The 21,097-nt window shown below is 42.2% G+C and overlaps 1 protein-coding gene across 3 annotated transcripts in view; it reads left to right on the plus strand.

Moving 5' to 3' along the window:
* SLC12A2 (solute carrier family 12 member 2) overlaps window positions 1-21,097 on the plus strand; it is a 96,762-nt gene that overhangs the window by 71,224 nt on the left and 4,441 nt on the right. For 2 of the 3 annotated variants that reach the window (XR_011389683.1, XM_002710086.5), the window contains exons 17-25: window positions 587-727; window positions 6,968-7,074; window positions 10,923-11,002; window positions 12,583-12,702; window positions 15,025-15,072; window positions 16,392-16,514; window positions 17,412-17,523; window positions 19,555-19,641; window positions 20,904-21,039. Coding sequence is in view for 2 of the 3 variants with exons in the window: in XM_002710086.5 (XP_002710132.5) it covers window positions 587-727; window positions 6,968-7,074; window positions 10,923-11,002; window positions 12,583-12,702; window positions 15,025-15,072; window positions 16,392-16,514; window positions 17,412-17,523; window positions 19,555-19,641; window positions 20,904-21,039 (954 nt within the window). In the remaining variant the exon portion in view is untranslated. The remainder of the gene's footprint in view (window positions 1-586; window positions 728-6,967; window positions 7,075-10,922; window positions 11,003-12,582; window positions 12,703-15,024; window positions 15,073-16,391; window positions 16,515-17,411; window positions 17,524-19,554; window positions 19,642-20,903; window positions 21,040-21,097) is intronic. The other variant, XM_070076071.1, reaches the window with a different exon arrangement.

A 21,097-nucleotide genomic window follows, 5' to 3' on the forward strand; every position in this document is an offset into this window, starting at 1 on the left:
TGAGGCATTTCCCTTCTAGGAATAGTAAACTGTACGTTTTCTGTTACTCTCATGTAGGATGTGTATTCTTAAATCAGTTTTTGGATGTTTGCAAAATGTGTTACTTGGAAGGATCAAACTAGAATTGGAAGTTAAAGTTCATTTCCTTTCTTGGATTATTTCAATCTTTAAAAGAAATGACCAGAAAATATTAATATTGTATAGGTCATTTTGATTTCTTAGTGTGATCCATAAGGTTGATAATTGATAGACATTTGGGACAGAAAAACAACCTTAAGGGACTTCATGTAGAAAAATGAAGGCTCTCATTTTGCTCTGTGTAATCTGTTTTCAGTAGTGTCTTTCTTCTCTCATCGAGGATTGAAACTTTTCAGGTACTTTTTAAGTGTGCGTTGCTGCTTCTCTCCACCCCTTGTGCCTTAGTTGTTCTGTGAACTGCACTGTTTCGTTATCTTAAATTGAGGGAAGGAAAGAATTCAATAACTTGCTATTACGAGATTTTGTTCTATGCCAACATTTAGACATATTCAAGCCAGTGTGAAGTAGATTACCTCTCAATTGAAGAGATTTCTTTTTTTATTTAAAGGGCCCTCGAAGACAAGCCATGAAAGAAATGTCCATTGATCAAGCTAAGTATCAGCGATGGCTTATTAAAAACAAAATGAAGGCTTTTTATGCTCCAGTTCATGCAGATGACTTGAGAGAAGGGGCACAGTATTTGATGCAGGTAAATGGGTTATTTCACCTTTCATATGCCTTCGTTTGTTTAATCCTCGGGTTTTGGTGTTTGTTTTTGCCTCTGGGTTATATATTTTCTTTATTTTAATTTCAATCAATTTTCAACAGATTCGATATGATTTGTTGTAAATACAAATCCAAGAACATAATGATATTCCCTTCCTCCTTCCCTCCCCCTTTTTTTAGATTTTGAGATAACATATTCCAAACCCGCATCGCAGTAAAAAGGCTTAACACTTCACCCAACAATGAGTTCACCAAACCAAAAGATCCTGGTTTAAGTGGGAATATAGACAATGGCCATAGATAGTAATTTAATTCATTTTTCATATTAATCCAAATTGTCTGTCTTTATTAAAATAGACTATTAGGGCTGGTGTTTCGGCTTAGCATGTAAAGCCACCTATTGCCATGCCAGCATCTCATGGGTGCTGGTTTGTGTCCTGGCTGTTCCAGTGGAATCCAGCTCCCTGCTAATGGCCTGGGAAAAGCAGCAGAGGATGGTCCAAGCATTTGGGATCCTGCACCCATGTGGTAGATCAGGATGAAGCTCCAGGATTTAGCCTGAATCAGTCCTGGCTGTTGCTGCCTTCTGGGTTGGGTACTAGCAGATGGAAGATCTGTGTCTCTTCCTCTCTGTAACGCTTCGAATAAATAGATACATCTTTAAAGTAGACTACAAATATTTATATAATTTAGAACCAAAGGGGCAATAGAAATTTTGTGCAGTTAGCTGAATAACTACAGCAAATAGCTCATTTGCAAGTTACAGTAGCCTGTTCTGTAAAACCATGTCAGTCAGTTCACTCCCTGTTGTTGGCTTTTGTATTTTAGGGACTAGCAGTGCTTATTTAATTCTCAAGTAATTGTAGTTCCTTATAGTGTTCCTCACTATTGATTTGCTGGTACTAGATTTAGACTTGTCTTTCAGATTTATAGCACAGTAGCTATAATGGGGGATTTGCAGTCAGTCCTAGTTTTAAATTATAGTACTACCACTTCTTTTTTAGGAGTTTCACACTGAATAAGTTACTTAACGTCTCTGAACCTTAGTTCCTTTAGTCCTGGAGATTGTAGGGAAAAATAAATGGATTGAGACCATGCTTACTATCAGGAGCCCCTTCAAAAGAGCTGAGCCACAGGCTTTCTGTGATAATCATGGAGCCACTTTGATGAAGGAAAGGAGGAAGGGCCAGAGTCCTGTCTTTTGGGCCCTTTCTGTTGTGAGTTTCATAGATCTTGATAACCACAGAGTCTGAGAGCTATGCCGACTTTAGGACTAGTAGAAGAAAGCTAAGTGGCAGAAATAAAAACAGCAGCATATACCACCAGACTGCCGCAGCTTGTTCACAGACACAGTGTTAGGAGTGGTGCGCAGCAGGCAGAGAGCTTTCAGCTGCTGGGGTAATGCAGCCTGGACAGCCGCTCCGCTGCAGCCTGCAGGGCGGAAGGAAGGAGTATTCTAGGGGACTGCGTTCTGAGGTGCAGACCTTAACAAAATGCTTGCACATGTGAAGACAGCATACGAAGCCTCACAGCAGAATTATTGGTCCTAGTGAAAAAGACTTCTCCCAGCCATCAGCTGGAGTACTGGAAATCATCCGGTAGAATTCTGTGCAGTGGATGAGCGGAAGCTTACATAACAATACAGAGAAACCTCAGAAATGGTGCTAAGGAAAACTGAAGTTAATATATGAGCGGTAACTTCTTAAAAAATAAATGTTAAAATTTTATATGTATGTATCCCTGAATAATATATAGTAGAAATGCAGCGAGGGCATGAGGATGCATGGAGCATGCATGTTTGCTGCTGTTTTTTCTAGGTGGATGATAAGTGCATGACTATTTGTTATTTTATTCTTTATTCCTATTGTACATGAAATATTTAAACATCTCAGTTAGAATCCTAGCCTTGGTCACAATGTTTCTGGCAAGTCATTCTTGGTTGTCCTTATATAGTTCATAGGGATTTTTTTTTAAAAAAGATTTATATATTTGAAAGGCAGAGTTACACAGAGAAAGAAGGAGAGGCAGAGAGAGCGAGAGAGAGAGAGGTCTTCCATCTGCTGGTTCACTCCCCATTTGGCTGCAATGGCTAGAGCTGTGCAGATCCGAAGCCAGGAGTCAGGAGCCAGGAGCCTCCTCTGGGCCACCCATGCAGGTGCAAGGACCCAAGGACTTTGGCCATCCTCTGCTGCCTTTCCAGGCCACAGCAGAGTGCTGGATCAGAAATGGAGCATCCTGGATACGAACCGGTGCCCGCAAGGGATGCTGGCACTGCAGGCAGCGGCTTTACCCGTTACATCACAGCGCTGGCTGCAATAGGGATATTTGGTAAACCTCATTAAATATGGGGTACATTTTGTCAAGGAATTGAAGGAAAATCGTAGAGCAGCGGTTCTTACACTTCAGCATGCATGAGAAACACCTGGTAACTTGTGAGTACACAGATTGCTTGGCCCCATCCTGGAGACAGTCACTGGTGTAGGCTGAGGCCTTAGAATCTGCGTATCCAACAAGGTTTCCAGTGATGATGCTCTTGGGTCAGGCCAAGAACTGGTGCCCTACAAGGTTTACATAGCATGCATGGCAATGCCTAGACATTGTTTAGTTGTCTATATATATTTTTTAAGGATTTATTCATTTATTTGAAAGACAGTTACAGAGAAGCAGAGACAGGAAAAGAGAGAGAAGTGTTCCATGTCGCTCCCCCACTTGCGGAGGAACGACACCGGATGCTGTTTTCTTTCCCCGGTGCTTCCCAGATTTGCTGCCGCTCCCCCGCCTCCACGGAGGAGCGGCACCAACGAGGTCTCCGATGGACTCTCTCGGGGGGGCTGGCCCCGCATGTTGTCTCTCTCCCCCTTTTATAGTCCTCTCCCACCAATCCGTGCTCTGCTGCCCGCGTGCTGAGCACGCGCTTTCCTCCAATCAGAGGTTGGATCAGGAATCAGCTAATTGACGAAGCAGCTGTGTAAGATTTGTTTACTCCCTCTCAGTACCATATGGTGGGAGATAGATGCATAGAGTTAGTTTCAGTCCACAGTCTCAGTACTTATTTGTCTCCTGGGCACCCCACCATGTTGCAGGAGACGGACCCTGCTCCCCACAGTTCCATCCACTGGTTCACTCCCCAGATGGCCGCAACAGCAGGAGCTGAGCCAATCCGAATCCAGGAACCTGAGGCTTCACTGGGATCTCTCACACGGGTGCAGGGGCCCAAGCACTTGGGCCATCTTCTACTCCTTTCCCAGGCCATAGCAGAGAGCTGGATCAGAAGTGGAGCAGCTGGGACTCAAACTGCCACCCTTATGGGATTCCAGCACTGCAGGTGGTGGCTTTATCCGCTATGCCACAGCGCTGGCTCCTGTTTTTTGTCAAAATATATTTTTCTACATTAGTTTCTGCAGTGACTTAATTTACAGTTCTAGAGTTAGTGTTTTCAAATAGTTTATCAGCGTCTTGTCCAAAGAGCCTAGACAGTAGCACTAGTAACTGTATTTTTGTATATTTGGAATTTTCTTTGTCTTTTTCTTGTTTTTATCCATTTTCACCCTTATGTTGATAGCTAGGATCCAGGCACTTAATCCAGGCCTGTCGTGTAGATGTCAGGAATGCAACCACGTGAGCCATTACCACAGTCTCCGAGGGTCTGCAGCAGCAGGAAGCTGGAATTGGAAACTGGAGCTAGGAATCAAACTTGTCTGGGACACGAGCGCCCCAGCCTGTGTCTCAGCCACTGGGCTGCTTAGACACCCTGTGAATCTTATGTTTTTAAAATAAATGTTTGCCTGGATAAAACACTTTGAAAATTAGTGGAAACTTGGCAGGTATTTTTTTGGCTGCCCAACTATCCCATGTGTTTAGGACAGTGGTACATGGTCATCAACCAATAAATATTTGAGAATAAATTCAATCTTCTGGAAGTGAATTAAGTATAGCACTTAGAAAACCATGTGTGTGACCTCATGCCACACAGAAGTAACTCAGAGGGCTCAGTGACATCCATATAGGCACAAAACTCATAGAAGAAGAGAACCGAGAAGTCTTTATGATCTTGGACACGGCAGTGGAGTCTTAGGTATGATACCAGAAACAAGAACAGCAGTAGATACATTGGACGTCATCGAAATTAAGAACTTGTGTTCACCGAAGAACATTATCAACAGAGTAAAAAACAATCTACAGAGTTCGAGAATTCTTACAGATCATGTTGTGGGGAAGAGCTTCATGTCCCGAATATTTGGAGCTCCTGAAACGGGACCCAGAAGACCAGTAACCCAGCTTAAAAATGGGCAAAGGATATAAACATTTTTCCTAAACAAATAATAGCCATTAAGTACATGAAAAGATATTCACTCTTCTTAGTCATTAAGGATATACAAATCAAAACCACAGTGAGATACCACTTGACACTACTGGGATAGCTATATATATAATATATATATATATATATATTTTTTTTTAAGATTTATTTATTTGAAAGGCAGAGTTACACAGAGAAAGAAGGAGAGGCAGAGAGAGAACGAGAGAGAGAGGTCTTCCATCTGCTGGTTCACTCCACATATGGCTGCAATGGCCGGAGCTGTACTGATCAGGAGCTTCTTTGGGGTCTCCCACATGGGTGCAGGGGCCCAGGGATTTGGGCCATCTACTGCTTTCCCAGACCATAGCAGAGAGCTTGATCAAAAGTGGAGCAGCCGGGACTCGAGCCAGCGCCCACGTGGGATGCCGGCACTGCAGCCTGCTGCTTTACCCTCTAGACCACGGCACCAGCCCCCAGGGATAGCTATAATTTAAAAATGGGAATTAACAAGTATTGCCAAGACTTGGAGAAATGAGCATTGGCGGGTTGCTGGTGGTAGTGAATAGCGTAGCGGCTTTGCACAGTTTTAACAGCTCTTCAGAAGGGTACTGTGTATATACCCACAGTAGCCAAAATACAGAAATAACCTGTGTGCAACAGCAGACAAGTGGATGAACAAAACGTGGTTTGTGTAATATCTCTAAGCCATGAAAACAAGTGAAGGGCAGCTATATGTGGAATAACTTTGAAGATACTCAACTTAAGTGGAATAAGCTAGACACCGATGTACAAATGCTGCGAATCCACTCAGTGAAATAGGCAGACCAGCCACAAGCAGAGACAGAGGTGGACAAGATCTTGCAGGGGACTGGAGGGAAGAAGGAATGGTTGCAGTATTTCTGGGGTAATGAAAAGATTAAGGAAATAGTGATTGATTGTACAACATTCTGAGTGTAGTTAATATCTCTGAATTGTGCCCTTAAAATGGTTGAAATTGGGGCTGGTGCTGTGGCACAGCAGGATAAGGCCCTGTCCTGAAGCGCCAGGATCCCGTATGGGCACTGGTTTGAGTCCTGGCTGCTCCACTTCTGATTCAGCTCTCTGCTATGGCCTGGGAGAGCATTAGAAGATGGCCCAAGTCCTTGAGCCCCTGCACCCACGTGGGAGACCCGGAAGAAGCTCCTGGCTCCTGGCTTCGGACTGGCGCAGCTCCGACCATTGTGGCCATCTAGGGAGTGAACCAGCGGATAGAAGACCTCTCTCTTTATCTAGCTCTCTCTGTAACTCTGTCTTTCAAATAAATAAAATGAATCTTAAAAAAGAAAAGAAATGGTTGAAATGACAATCCTTAAATTTTTACCTTGGTGTTTAAAAAAAGTAAAACAAAACCATTATGTAGGGACACAGAGTAGGAAACAGAATGTCCCAGTGTGCTTTAGTCTTAGAAAAGAGGGGATTCGTTGGGCTTTGAGGCGCACTTCCTGGCGTGGTTGCACGACTAGCTACTTGATGGAACAATCGGTGAAGGAAATGTGGAAGATTTCAGCAGAAACTTAATGACTGGTGGAAAAAAATGCAGATTGTAGTGTTGATGTGATTCCAGATTGCAGCCATTTGGACATTTGCTTCTAGTTTTTAATGGTGGATATCAAATTACATAAATATATACACATTTTTCAGGTTTATGTTAGGAAATTTCTTAGTAAAAGTATGAAAATTTGGTGTGTTATGAAAGTACAAAAGTGTGGGTCTAGAATCTTTCAAGCTTCATTTTTAACTTAATTGCAAGTGATAAGTAAATATTACTTGCATATGAGATACTCAGATTTTTTTGCCGATAAGGGTGTATAGTGTTGATACACTGTCTTTAGAGGATTTGTTGAATGGATTTACTTGTAAAGTTGTGTTTATCCTCTCCTTTAGGCTGCCGGTCTTGGTCGTATGAAACCAAACACACTTGTGCTTGGATTTAAGAAGGATTGGTTGCAAGCAGATATGAGGGATGTGGATATGTATATAAACTTATTTCAGTAAGTACATTTTTAAATCAGTACTTGAGGAAAAGTTCATTTTGAAAGCTGATGGCCACTTTACTGCTGTGTCTTCTAAGCAGTCATGTCAGATGTCTGATTCACTTTTCTGGATCTATACATGGAAACACATACACAGGTGTTTTACATATATACGAATGTGTGCGTGTTCTGGCTTCCTATGTAACTCCGTAAGCTCTTCCCCACCCCTACAATGGTAAACTGGGTTCCCAGCAAGTAGCGTCTTAGGCTGAGGAGCTGTTTTCCCTGATGACAGCGTTAGAGGGTTAGGTTCTGTGCTTCTTCAACACATTTCAGTTAGTTGTTTGGTTGACCTATTAGATCGTTTACATTTCTGTATTCATGTGTACTTACAGGTTCTGCTTTTCCACTCGCTGGCACTGTTGAGTTCTAACTTTCCTGTTTTCTATTCAGTAGTATTAACAGTGATTTTTTTTACCATGCAACCTAGTTTAATTTTGCATTGCTTAAACTTCCTTATGGGTTGTCTGGTGGGGTTGTCATCTTCTGTTACTTTTTCTTTCTGGTTTTTATCGTGTGTGTGGAGTTTTGCCTGTTTCATGGAACCAACCAGGAATGGTTTTTGGAACTAAGGTACTTAATACAAACAGTAAAACTCCTGCCAGATTTGGTTTGAAACTTCTCATATACTTCCTTTTGCTGGTAATGAGGATTTGCTTAGCAGATCTACTCATCTTGTTCACAGTGAGCATAAGCATTCACTTACTATGCCAGCCTTGATTGGAGAGTCATCTTTTTATCATTTTATACTCATTGATGGGGTATAAAGTATACAACTTTATATTTAGCAGAGTTTCCATAAGGTCAAGTTGAAGTCTACTTTGCAGTATGAATTTTTATCTGATTACACTTAACATAGAAAAGTTCATCCCTTACTGGAAGTCCTTTATATCATCAGATACAACCACATAGTTATTTGCATGTTTCATGTGATTTTTTTAAAGAATTTATTTATGTATTTGAGAGGTAGAGTTACAGACAGTGAGAAGGAGAGACAGAAAGGTCTTGCTTCTGTTGGTTCACCCCCAAAATGGCCACAGTGGCCGGAACTGCACCAATCCGAAGCCGCGAGTTTCTTCCTGGTCTCCCTCACGGGTACAGGGGCCCATGGACTTGGGCCATCTCCTACTGCTTTCCTAGGCCATAGCAGAAAGCTGGATAGGAAGAGGAGCAGCTGGGACTGGAACCGGCGCCTAAATAGGATGCTGGCACCACAGGCAGAGGATTAACTTACTGCACCATGGCACCGGCCCCTAAAATAAATCTTTAAAAAAAAAAAAGGTCTTCTAACCACTGGTTCACTCTCCAAATGGCTGCAACGGCTGGAGCTGAGCCCATCCGAACCCAGGAGCAAGAGCTTCATCCTGGTGTCTGACATGGGCGCAGGGGCCCAAGGACCGGGGCCATCCTCTATTGCTTTGCCAGACCATAGAGGGAGCTGGATGGGAAGTGGAACAGCTGGGGCTCTAGTCGGTGCCCATATGGGATGCCAACACTGCAGGTGGTGGCTTTCCATGCTATGCCACAGCACCAGCCCCTAAAGTTTTGTTTTCATAGCTACCTTTGAAAAGTGTTGGAGGAAGTACTAGATAGCATACACTACTTTTTAAAAAGTCTCCTTATATTTCTTAGTAAATACAGTATGTGAAAAAAAGGTCAGATCGAGACTTGGGAGGTGGAGTAATTATCTTAAAAGATTTAAGAAGTTACATTATTTAAAAAAAAAAAAATCTTCCCTCCACCTGACTCTGTTGGCTCTGAAAGTGAGATGTTCCTGCAAGTATTAAACAGGTAACAATTAAAAGGCTGATGCTGCAATTGAAGGTGATGGCAGTTGTAACTATGAAGCAAACATTTATGAAAGGAGACAGTCTATATCTTAAAATAATTTTGACAAAACTGGCATATAAAGTACTTCAAAGAATTTCCATGTATTTCCAGATACATTCCCATCCTAATTTTTAGAAGCCCACATTTTATGCTTTTCATACATACATTCAAAAAAGAACACAAAACCTTAAAATCTTTAAGACCACTCCAAAACCAGGTAATGTTTATAAACTGCTATGGTCACAGATTTTTGTTTTAGAACTGTTTTTTCTCAAATCTACTGAAAGACTTCTGATTTGGAGGATTTTAGCATGTTCAAGAGTGATATTAGATTTAATCTTGATTACTGAGTTGTTTATTTGTTCATTTGAGAAGAGAGAGAAATCTTCCATTTGCTGACTTAGTCCCAAATGTTTTGCTTCAAGTACTTCTCTGGCTTAAAGGTAAAATATGAGTTGTTTTCCCATGATTTTATTTTGTGGGACAAAAACACTATTACTGCTTTAAACACCTGCTGCAGGTAGCACGTCAGTACTGGAACAGTGGGCTCGCCAGTGGTTTTCCAGGGTGTTAGGGAAGGAGGCAAAGGTGTGGAATTTGAAACTCATCCATAGCTCACTGAGTAACTGTTTTTAAGATTTACTGTATTCGCCGGCACCATGGCTCACTAGGCTAATCCTCTGCCTTGCGGCGCCAGCACACCGGGTTCTAGTCCCGGTAGGGGTGCCAGATTCTGTTCCGGTTGCCCCTCTTCCAGGCCAGCTCTCTGCTGTGGCCAGGGAGTGCAGTGGAGGATGGCCCAAGTGCTTGGGCCCTGCACCCCATGGGAGACCAGGAGAAGTACCTGGCTCTTGCCTTCGGATAGGCGTGGTGTGCCTGCCGCAGCACGCCGGCCATTGGAAGATGAACCAACGGCAAAGGAAGACCTTTCTCTCTGTCTGTCTCTCTCACTGTCCACTCTGCCTGTCAACAAAAAAAAAAAAAAAAAAAAAAAAAGATTTACTGTATTCATTTTAAAGATGTATTTATTTCTTTGAAAAGCAGAATTATATATAGAGAGAGGTCTTCAATCCACTGGTTCACTCCAAAAATGGCCGTAATGGCCAGAGCTGGGCCGATCTGAAGCCAGGAACTTCCTCTGGGTCTCCCACGCAGGTGTAGAGGCCCAAGGACTTACGATGTCTTCTACTGCTTCCCAGGCCATAGCAGAGAGCTGAATCGGAAGTAGAGCAACTGGGATTGAAACCGGCACCCGTATGGGATGACGACACTGCAGGCGGCCGCTTTACCCACCATGCCACAGCCCTGGCCCCAAAGATTGATTTATTTATATGAAAGAGTTAGATAGAGAGCACGGGGGAGACAGGGATCTTCCAGCTGCTGGTTCATTCTCCAAATGGCCCCAACGGCTGAAGCTGGGCCAATCTGAAACCGTGAGCTTCTTCAAGGTCTCCCATGTTTGTGCAGGGGCCCAATCACTTGAGTCATCTTCTGCTGCATTCCTAGGTGCATTAGCTGGGAGCTGGATGGGAAGTGGAACACCCGGGACTCAAACTGGCACCCGATGCTGGCGCTGAGGGGACGGCTTTACCCTTTACCCCACAGCACTGGCCCCATCATGGAGCCATCTTAACAGCATATTCAGGGGCCTGCGCAGTGGCCTAGTGGGTAAAGCCGCCACCTGCAGTGCCGACATCCCATACTGGCTCCTGGCTTCGGATCAGCACAGCTCTGGCTGTTCCAGCCAGTTGGGTAGTGAGCCCACAGATGAAAGATCTCTCTCTCTCTCTCTGCCTCCTTCTCTTTCTGTGTAACTCTGAGTTTAAAATAAATAAATAAAATCTTTTTTTTAAAAAAAAGCATATTCAAAAATTAGACATTTAATGGTGAAAGTGATTTTAGAGTTCTGTTACCGTTGCTTTCATTGTATAGAGGAGAAATATAGAAATGTTTGCAATTTTTTTTTCCTATTACAGTGATGCCTTTGACATACAATATGGAGTTGTGGTTATCCGCCTAAAGGAAGGTCTTGATATATCTCATCTTCAAGGTCAAGGTAAGTCTTGGTTGACATAAATAATTTTTTTCGAAAATATAAATTTGTTAGAAATTCTCAATCTTCACTAATTTACTATTCAATTTTTGTTGTCATTTACCTTATTCATATAATGGCCATGTATTTTCTGTGCACTGGACTTCTATATGGCATTTTAAGATCAGAGTTGTTCAGCTCCATCAAAGTTTATGTTTCTCTCTGTTCCAACTTGGGTGTTGATTACTGATTATTAATGGAGGAAAAAAAATCAGTGTATACCAGTCAGCTAAGAAAAGCAGGCATTATAATTGTTCATTGATGAAATTCGTAAAAACAGATAAAAATAGTCTGAGGAAAAGTTTTCTACTAAACCATTACACATTTTTATGTTTATTCAACTCCTGGTTTGTGGAGAGTCAAGTTAATAATTAAAACACTAAGACTGTTTCCCTTGAGTTAAGGAAAGTACCTTAAGTCATTTTAAACAAACTTTTTCATTTAAAAATACTTAATAGATTCCTAAGAATTGTGAAAAGTAGTACAGAGGGATTCTATGTACTCATCACCAGGTTTCCCCCTTTGGGGACCACAACAATGGCCAAGAATAATTTGTAGATTTTACTCAGATTTCCAGGTTTTTACATAGGTATGTGTGTCATTTATCACATGCTCATTTGTGTAACTCTCACTGCAAAGATTTTTCCTGTTGCCTCAAACTGATAGACCTCAGCATATTATTTTTATCCCCCTTCATCAGCATGTCATCCAGTCTTGTCAAGAGTGTTAGAGAATTAGTAGTACATGGAGTAGAAGCTGTAAAGCTGACCGCTTTTATAAAAACTGGAAATTTCCATGCCCCACAACAATGTCCTTATAGTTTACAAAAGATTATAAGCCTAAGAAAATGGGTAACTAGTATTTTCTCTCGATCAATTAATTAACCAGATCATCAAAATTAGCTAAGCCAAAATAGCTAAGAGACCTGTCATGTGCTTTTGTCATCTGATGTATTTATACTATTTTAATATCCCCACCCTCTTCCCCTTTAAAGGTAGCCTTCAGTTTGGAAACACTTTGAGAGTCTATCCATATAACAGAACTGTCTTTCTGAAAAACTTTTTTTTTTTTTTAACCCTGGAGTAGGCCTGGGAAAACGGTTATTGAGGGGTCCAGAGTACCGCACTCAGACTTCTAACCTTTTACCCATTACTGACACTGTTCCCTTCTACTCCGCTCTCTCCTGGTTCTGGCTTCCTAATCATGGGTCAGAGTTGGTAGCACTGTCTGTCTCACGCGTGTAGGGACATTTCTACATTTGGATTTATGATGTGGGTACAGAGGTGATTCACTTTTGTATCGTTCTGTTAATCTGCCGAATTCTACTATCCGTGACTCACTGGTTACTGATTGCCCAGCATCTAAATCTGTGTGAAGACTTGTGTTTCAAATTACGACAGTTGTTTACCTAAGAAATCGTTTAAATTAAACATAGTATTTCTTAATAAATATTGCTTTAAAAATACCAGTTATTAACCCATAATACCCTCTTTAACAGCTAAAATATGATTTAGATACTATTTTACATACTTTCATGTCTACAGAAGAATTACTGTCATCACAAGAGAAATCTCCTGGTGGCAAGGATGTGGTCCTAAGTATGGAGTACAGTAAAAAGTCAGAATTGGATCCTTCCAAGCCATCTGGTGAAAAAAGTATTAAAGGTAATTTTCATTCAAACAGAACATTTTACTAATGATGATGTTTTAATTTTGTGAGAAAGGGTTTTATTCACTAATTTGTGTTGTAAAGTAACCTGTTCTCAAACTTGGCACTGTGTGTTTCTGGTTTATCAGATAGAAATAATGGCTTTCAAAAATGGCTACAAAATGACTTGCTGTTTAAGACATTAAAATAGATCACAGCACAAAAACCACGCCAAATGATTCGCCACATGGTCTTAGTTGTTTAACTGAAGCATAGGTTATATCTGAACTTCCAAGAAAAAATCATGGTAATTTTAGAAGAGCACATCTCATGAGAATTTCAGATAAGTTCATCCACAACTCTTAGGTCATGTTTATGAGAATGACTTCCAAATCTTACTCTCCCACCCTCACTCTCCTCCTCTGTTTAGTCTGGTATCTCCATCTGTCCTATTCCCAGCTGATACGTACCGACGATGCAATCTGCACTGTAAATCAGTCATCCAACCACATCATCCCTGTTTCCTGAAATTGATAATCTTGGGTAAATCGTGTCTCTGTGCAGTTTATCCCTTCTCAGTTATTTAACAACGTCACTGTTGCTTTTTGTTTCTTTGCTTTTTCTGTTCCCTGACTGCTTAGAATAGAATAATAGTTCAAGGTTCAGTTGACATGGATTGGCCTTTCAGTTATTTGAGACTTAGGATTTTTTTCCTGTTTTGCCTTCAAACTGTAAAGCGACTCTGATGGCTGTTCTGAGGTTCCTCCATTTGTTGTAGTTGATGGTGTGCGTTCTTTGATTTCTGACTCCATTTTTGTTTTTGGTCATTTTGTGCCTCAACAGATCTTTTCTGTGCAGTCTGTTAGGTCAAGCTGTGATGGGAGGGGAAGGAGCATTGTCCATCAGCCTGCTGCTCGGTGCCCCACACTGCAGGTGTTACGTGTACTGTGGCTCACTGACGTTTGTGTTTTTGTAGAATAGGAAACTAGGTCAGTACATTTCCATTCAGCATTTCATTGTCAGAATATCAAGGTCTTTAAGTTAGAGACAGTCATTATAAAGTGTCGAGATTCCTTTCGCATTTCGGAGTCCTTTTAAAGAAATATGGAAGGTTCCTCATGTATTTTGAAAAAGATGCTACTAAATACCTACTTGGTAGGAGCAGTAACCTAAAACATGATAAAATATAATACCCAAAAGTGAGTTCTTTTTCATTGGAGGTATAACTAGCATTCATAACTCTTGAAACTAGCATTCAAGAGTTCATTGCCTTTATGTTGTTTAATGAATTATTCTCAAAATAAGCAGAAATGGTATTGAAAACTTGATAGAATGTGGAAAGTCTTGAGTTAGACCTCTGCAGTTCCTGTCTAGTTTGAGTATTGCTGATTAAAGCATACAGTGTGCAAGGGGACACTCCTCTGTCCCTAGAGAACGTACTGTGTGCCAGCTGCTCAGCCCAGGGCCCTGATGGGTACAGTGTAACAGCCTTAGAGGTAGGGGCTGTGAACCTTCTTCCAGGGAGAAAAGTGAGGCATTAGCGGATGACCAGCTCGTGCTCACACAGCTGGTGAAAGGGGAGGCGGCAGTGTTGGAATCTGGGAAGTTGAGCTCAAGAGCGCACTGCAGTGTGCTCTGTCCGTCCTGTTTCAAGTCTGGGGTTTGCATGCCTTACACAAGCAAATATTACAGGCTTATCAGGAAACACAGGGAGGTGAGGCGCACTGCCAGCCTCAGGAAAATGTTTATAGATACTTAAATGTGAAAGAATGGATATGTGGATACATGCATGCAGAAGTGTGTGGACCTCTTAGAAAAAAGGTACTCCTGTGTCCCGGCATTTTTAAAAAGCAGGAGACTTCTGTCGCTCATCTGTTAGAAGTTCAAGTGAGCATTTTGACAAATCCCAAGTACCTACTATTTCTAAAATTCCTTTTCAGTCCTTTTCCTAGTGAGGCAGGAACATGTTTAGAATGTACAGGTTGTCTGCAGCAGCGGTTTTCAGTAGCGTATTTCTACTCTACAATCTGCAGTTTCATACCTACAATCAGATGTGAAGGGGCATTAAAGTTTCCAAAATTTCTTTATTTGATAATGAAGAATAAAATGGGGGGGTCTAAGTTTTAATCAGTCACCATGTAGGGTTGATTATAAAATACATTTGCTTCTTAAAGTGTTGAACACTCAGTGTAGAAAATACTAATCTTCAGTCTTGATTATTTTTTATGGACTGTTGCCTCATACTGTTTTGTTTATAAATGTACTTTATTTACATTTTCATTACTTTAGTAATATAAAAGCAATTAACTTATATTTTGTGTTTCTTAAACATAATCTAGATGAGGAAGAGGATGGCAAGACTCCAACTCAACCACTGTTGAAAAAAGGCAGGCATTTTTCATCATTTTATTTTGATCTCTTTTTTCATACTGTTAATTCTTTAACCCCAACCTTATTATTTTGTATTCTTTCAACCTTAATTTCTAATACCATGGTGAGGTGATGTTACAGTTACCTTTTAAATGCAGATGAAAAAAATGACCATTAGCCCAAGTAAAGAATTCTTGTAAATCCTGACAGTATTGAGTTTTTCACAAAGACGAACTGCATGGTTTAGAAGGTAAGGCAGGGCACTGCACTAGGCTCATTTCCAGTGTCACTTGCATCCTTTACCAGCAGTTATACCCAGCCGAGTCCTCAGTTTTGATACTAATGTATTTTTTCATTTCAAAAATTGCACTATTCCTCACAGTCGTGCTGCGTTTGGGAGATACAAAGTCATGTCAACGTACATGAATTTTATGAGAAGGAGATAGAGGTGAGAGTTTCGGAGCAGTGTGGTTTGGTAGCCATATTTCATCGTGCAAAACCATTTGTCATGTGTGCATACATCGTGGCAGCATGAGAAGTGAATGGCACACCTTCTGCAGAAGGGACATTGCCCCTTGTGGATCTCTGTGTAAAAATTCCGACGAAGGAGTTCCATGATAATTCTCTGCTTGTGCACATTGATGCTGACTGTTTTGCCCCTGAAAGTACAAATGGGAACGCGCTTGTATTGTCCTTGTAAGCCTGCAGCAGACGGGTGCCCTTCCCTGCAGTCCGCCATCTTTCCGTGGTTCAGAGAAAGATGCGGTAGTGACAGCTTTAGAATGGAACTTCACGCATCGAGGGGACAAAACGTAGGGAACGAGGAGGGACTTTCCCCATAGACTGTGGTTTCACTGTGACAGCTGTGAGACTGTGTCGGTATGTCTTCACTGCCCATCTGTCAAATTACTGTAACCAACTTTTGTTTTAAACGGATTTTTGAGTTGCAAATCGAGAAATCAGTACAGAAGAAATATTTTCACAGAATACATACACTTCATTTGTGCAGGAAGCCGAAAACGTTTTAGGAAAACAGTCAAAAGTGTAGTGCTCAGTAATGATTTTTTGGTTGGTATTTAGGATTCTTTTACATTCAATCAGAATGCTTCAAAATATTAGAAAATAGGCAAGGTAATTCAGATGTGTTTATTAGGTATTTGTATGTAGCCATTTTTAAAGTATATTTACATTACAGAGTCCTAAAGGTTTATGGTGAATGCCATATTTACCTGTCGACATGCTATGTGCATTTGAGAATACAAAGGTTAGGAAGCTGTCAGAATCAGTACAGGGATTTTAACACCTCATCTCCTTTCTGTTCTGCCGAATCCTTCAGATTCCAAAGGCCCCGTTGTGCCTCTCAACGTTGCTGACCAGAAGCTGCTTGAAGCTAGTACGCAGTTTCAGAAAAAACAAGGCAAGAACACTATTGACGTCTGGTGGCTTTTTGATGACGGAGGTAAGGCTGTTCATGTATGCCAGTAATTTTACGCTTGCTGAAGTTGTGAGAACAGCCCCGAGAGCTGGCTTGCACCCTCTGTCCCCAGAAATCCATTCAGCTTTGCCGCATTCTCGGAACCAAAAGGGTTAATTGCAAAGTCAGCCGTAACATGCAGTTGTCCTGCTGCTTCTGCCTTCTTCAGTGGGGAAGTTCTCCACCTCCTTCGTGAGGCCAATGACCTTGATGAGTAGCACTCAGCCGGGAGTGCTGCTTGCCGCTTCTTCGGCATTTCAGGTTCCATATTTTGGGCAGGACAGCCGTGGCACTGGTTCCGCCTCACCAGGTGTGGCAGGTGGTGGTGTCCTGTCAGGTGGGAACTGATGACCTTCGAGGATGGTGTTTTTTGTCGGGTTTATCCGGCTGACTTGGAAACTGGACATAATGCCTTTCCAACCCCTCCTTTCCTGCTTTCGTACTTTGCCTCTTACTTTGAGGAAGAGCTCTCTTGTTGTGAAGCTGCCTCAAAGTTTGTGGAAAAATGGAATGAACGGTTGATCTCGGTATGAAACATTTTGAAATTCATGTACACTTTTTTCATCTACATTTTCCATGAACTTTTGGAAGATGCTTCCTGCTTTCTGTGTGCGCTCACTGATTCCTACCAGTGAGTATTCCCTGTTCCCCTTTCTATAGTGCTTTCTCCATGTCCCCACAGCACCAGGTATTCTTCCATCTCACTGCCTTTCTCATGCTTCCTAATGGCATCTTGACTGAATTACCAAAGGAGGACATAAAGAATTGTATTCTCAATTAAGTGGACGTAATAAGCCTGTTTCTAGAGACTAAATTGAATCATAAATTCTTGATGGGGAAGTTGGTGGCTAGTGAATGATTTGTTGTGTTTTTGCAATCCAGGTTTGACCTTACTGATACCTTACCTTCTGACTACCAAGAAAAAGTGGAAAGACTGTAAGATCAGAGTATTCATTGGTGGGAAAATAAACAGAATAGACCATGACCGGAGAGCGTAAGTTGATTTACAACTGAAAGTCATTAACATAGTAGCACTTCATTATCACAGCATAGATTAGTCCCTAGAGAAAATGTCATTTTTGTTGCTCTGTTGCATACAGACTCACTGAGCCCTCCGTCTCCCTGATCGAGTCTGTATGTTTAAGTTGTAGGCACTTCACATGCTGGCGTTCTAGGTCCTCGTTAAGCGTAGAGGGGAAGTACACAGTAGCACATTCATAAGCAGGGCACACTTGGTCGACACGGGGATGCCACCCTGCTCTGCTCGCGGTTCTTGTCTCGGTGCTTCCTTCCCGCCTGTGTCGTCATGACTTCTCCACGTGCACTGTGCACAGAGCCCTGCATGTCTGGTGGGGAACGCAGAGGTTCCACCATGAGATTCCCGGCTCCACAGCACCTGTCACAGCTTCTCTGTGACCTCCTTTATGGGGCAGGCGTGAAACATGCCCTGTTCTCAGTGTGCACTTCTGCACTTGCCCTGCACGTGCTAGGATTTTTGGGTTTTACTCCTCTGCCGATGTATTTTTAAGATTTTGTGTATTTGAACGGCCAAGGTAAAAAGAGAAAGGGAGATTCTCTCCCAGATGCCTGCAATGGCCAGGCTGAAGCCAGGAGCCTGGACCTCCAACTACGTCTCCCACGCGGATGGCAGGGGTCCAAGTACTTGAGGGCCCTTCTGCTGCTTTTGCAAGTGCACTGGAGGGGGGGGTGGTTGGAGGACAACTGGGGGTTGTACATGGTGCAGGCATCACAGGTGGCAGCTTTTCTGATCGCCCCTCACTTGCCTCGCCCCGTTTCTGTTCAGTCCTCTGTTCTCCTTAAACCCCGCTGAGTTCTCTGTAAAAGCCTCGCTGGTTGTACTTCCCCCGTTGCCCTGCTTCTTAACTTTTTTTTTCCTGAAGCACTGTGTACTTGACACCACTCAACACATTTTGGCTTGTATTGAATTTGAGTTCTGTGGGTCCTTGTGACCTTGCGTAGTAGGTACTCACATTCATTTCAAGTAATGAAGCAGGCAGGACGTTTGAGCTGTGGAGTAGTTAGTTAAAGCTGTAGCTCCTCTGTTTTCTAGTACCTCCTATCTTGTTTGGATCATGGCTCCTCTGGTGTTCCCTGTTCCCTGAGAAGTCGGGCTTCCCGTCCCGCTTGGCCATGCCTTTCCCAGTCCCCTGCTGCCCTCCCTGCCAAGTGCTGTTAACTTCTGCCAGCAGCAGTGTTAGGCCCTCAGAGAGCATTCTTTGATCGAAAACCTGTTCAAAAATAAGACAGGTGTCTGGCTTAGCAGTTAGGATGTCCATGTCCCCAGCGGGGTGGCTGAGTTTTTATCCCGCCTCTGGCTCTGGGGTCCAGCTTCGTGCTAAGTCATAGGCTGAGAGGCAGCAGTGATGGTTCAAGGGATCAAGGTATTAGTTTCCCACACTGGAGACCGGCCCAGCCACCGTTGTAGTGGGCAATCGGGGAATAAACCATGAACCAGCAGTGAACCAGCAGATGGAAGCTCTCTCTCCCTGATGGACTATCTCTCTAACACATTAAGCAGTCATATTGAATGTTTGAAATGAAATTAATCTTAAAAAAAACAAAGTCAAAAACAGATCTTCCATCTGCTCCTGCAGGTCCCAAATGGCCTCAGCGGTCAGGTTTGGGCCAGACAGAAGCTGGGAGTTTCTTTCAGTCTCCCAAGTGGGTGCAGGGGCCGAAGCATTTGGGCCATCTTCTGCAGCTTTCCCAGGCCGTTAGCAGGGAGCCGGATCCGAAGTGGAGCAGCCGGGACATAAACGGGTGCCCATATAGAATGCTGGTGTCACAGGGAGCTGCTTTACTGCTATGCCAGCCTCCCCCAATGAGTAGGTCTTGGAAAAAAAATTTAACAATAGGAAATTTTGAATTGTACTTTGTAATTTCAAGTGGAGATTATTTAACCCGTGATCGGCTTTTCCTGTAACACACGGTTTCAGCCCTGTATAGAAGAAAAACACTCACGTGCGTGCTTCGTGTAGCTCAGGCGCATTCGTCTTCGTTCTAGGATGGCTACTTTGCTGAGCAAGTTCCGCATTGACTTCTCCGATATCATGGTCCTAGGAGACATCAATACCAAACCAAAGAAAGAAAAGTAAGTTGTTTGATAACCTGAACAGATGTCTGGTCCTTTTGCGTAAGGCCTGCTCCGCTACATCAGCTTGAGCTGATTGCCTGGGCTTGTGTTTTCACTGCTGAGTTACACGTGAAGTCACGGTTACGTGTTATTTGTGTCTGGCAGCGCTGGACATTTATTGGGTACCATGTGATATCTCTCTGCATCTATGTGTACTGTATGTGCAAACAGTGTAAACGTTTCCCTCCTGTAACGTTTCACTTCTTATCGTTACTATATTGAAGTCCTTTGTTCTAGGTTTTTTTTAATGTAGTATGTTATCTATAATCACCCTACTTTGCAATAGGTTACCAGGACTTACTGCCTTATTTCACTCTTTAACTTATTTAACTCTTAACTTCGTGGCCACTACTCACCTTTTTCTTCTCTGTCCCTACACTGTACTCCCCAGAAACTCAGTTGCTTTTTTGAGCTAGCATGGAGAGTTCACATGCTTGTGGCAGAGAGTACACTCTAAAGCATTTTCACAGAGACCAGTGGCCACTTGATCTATAACGTCTGAAAATGACCAAGGCCATGGAGATGCGAGCTAGTTCTTTTCTGATTTCCACACACACTTGCCACCATTACACTTGTCCTTTCCAGTCGGCTGTTTCGTTTTATTGCTGAAATACAACAATCTAAGAATTTGCCTACAGCATTCTCCTCAGTGCAGAGTCTTAGAATATCCTACCTGGACACAGTAAGTAGAAGGTATGACAGTGATGTGCACATTTATTTTATTATTAACTGTCATGCAGTTCTATAAGTGCATCTTTTAAGGTTGTAATTGGGAGAGATTGTGAATCCAGACTACACCAAAGCTGTCTACTAGATTTCATGTTCTTCACACGCCTAGTTGCTTGGAATGCCATTCCTGTTGTCTTAGAAGAGTCTCGGAATCTAGAAACTCAGTCTGCATCATCTTAAACTTCTAGTGTCTGCCTTTCTTTGACTTCAGAATGTTTGGGTGTATTTTCTTAGATTATTTTTATTCACTGGCATGTGAACTGGAAACACTCTTGGGTATTTTGAGCAAAATAGTTTAATACCATTTATCTAGGGTGAGCAGTATGAGCCCGGGAGGAGGGAGACCAGCTTTAGCAGTTACACCTGCAATTTTATTCATGTTGGTCATGCTAAATTTCTGATCAGTTTGAGTGACTAAATTGGTATTTTCTCAGTTGCCAAAGTTAGATCTTCCTGTCTCCCTGTTGCTGATTCCTATTTGTTCTTCTAAGTATTGTAGCTTTTGATGAGATGATTGAGCCATACAGACTTCATGAAGATGATAAAGAACAAGATATTGCAGATAAGATGAAAGAAGATGAACCCTGGCGAATCACAGATAATGAGCTTGAACTTTATAAGACTAAGGTATTCTTTCTTTCTCATCTACTTTGTTGTCTTAGTCTTCATTGTGATTGAAAAAAAA

Source organism: Oryctolagus cuniculus, chromosome 6, assembly GCF_964237555.1.
Source record: "Oryctolagus cuniculus chromosome 6, mOryCun1.1, whole genome shotgun sequence".
Taxonomy (NCBI): domain Eukaryota; kingdom Metazoa; phylum Chordata; class Mammalia; order Lagomorpha; family Leporidae; genus Oryctolagus; species Oryctolagus cuniculus.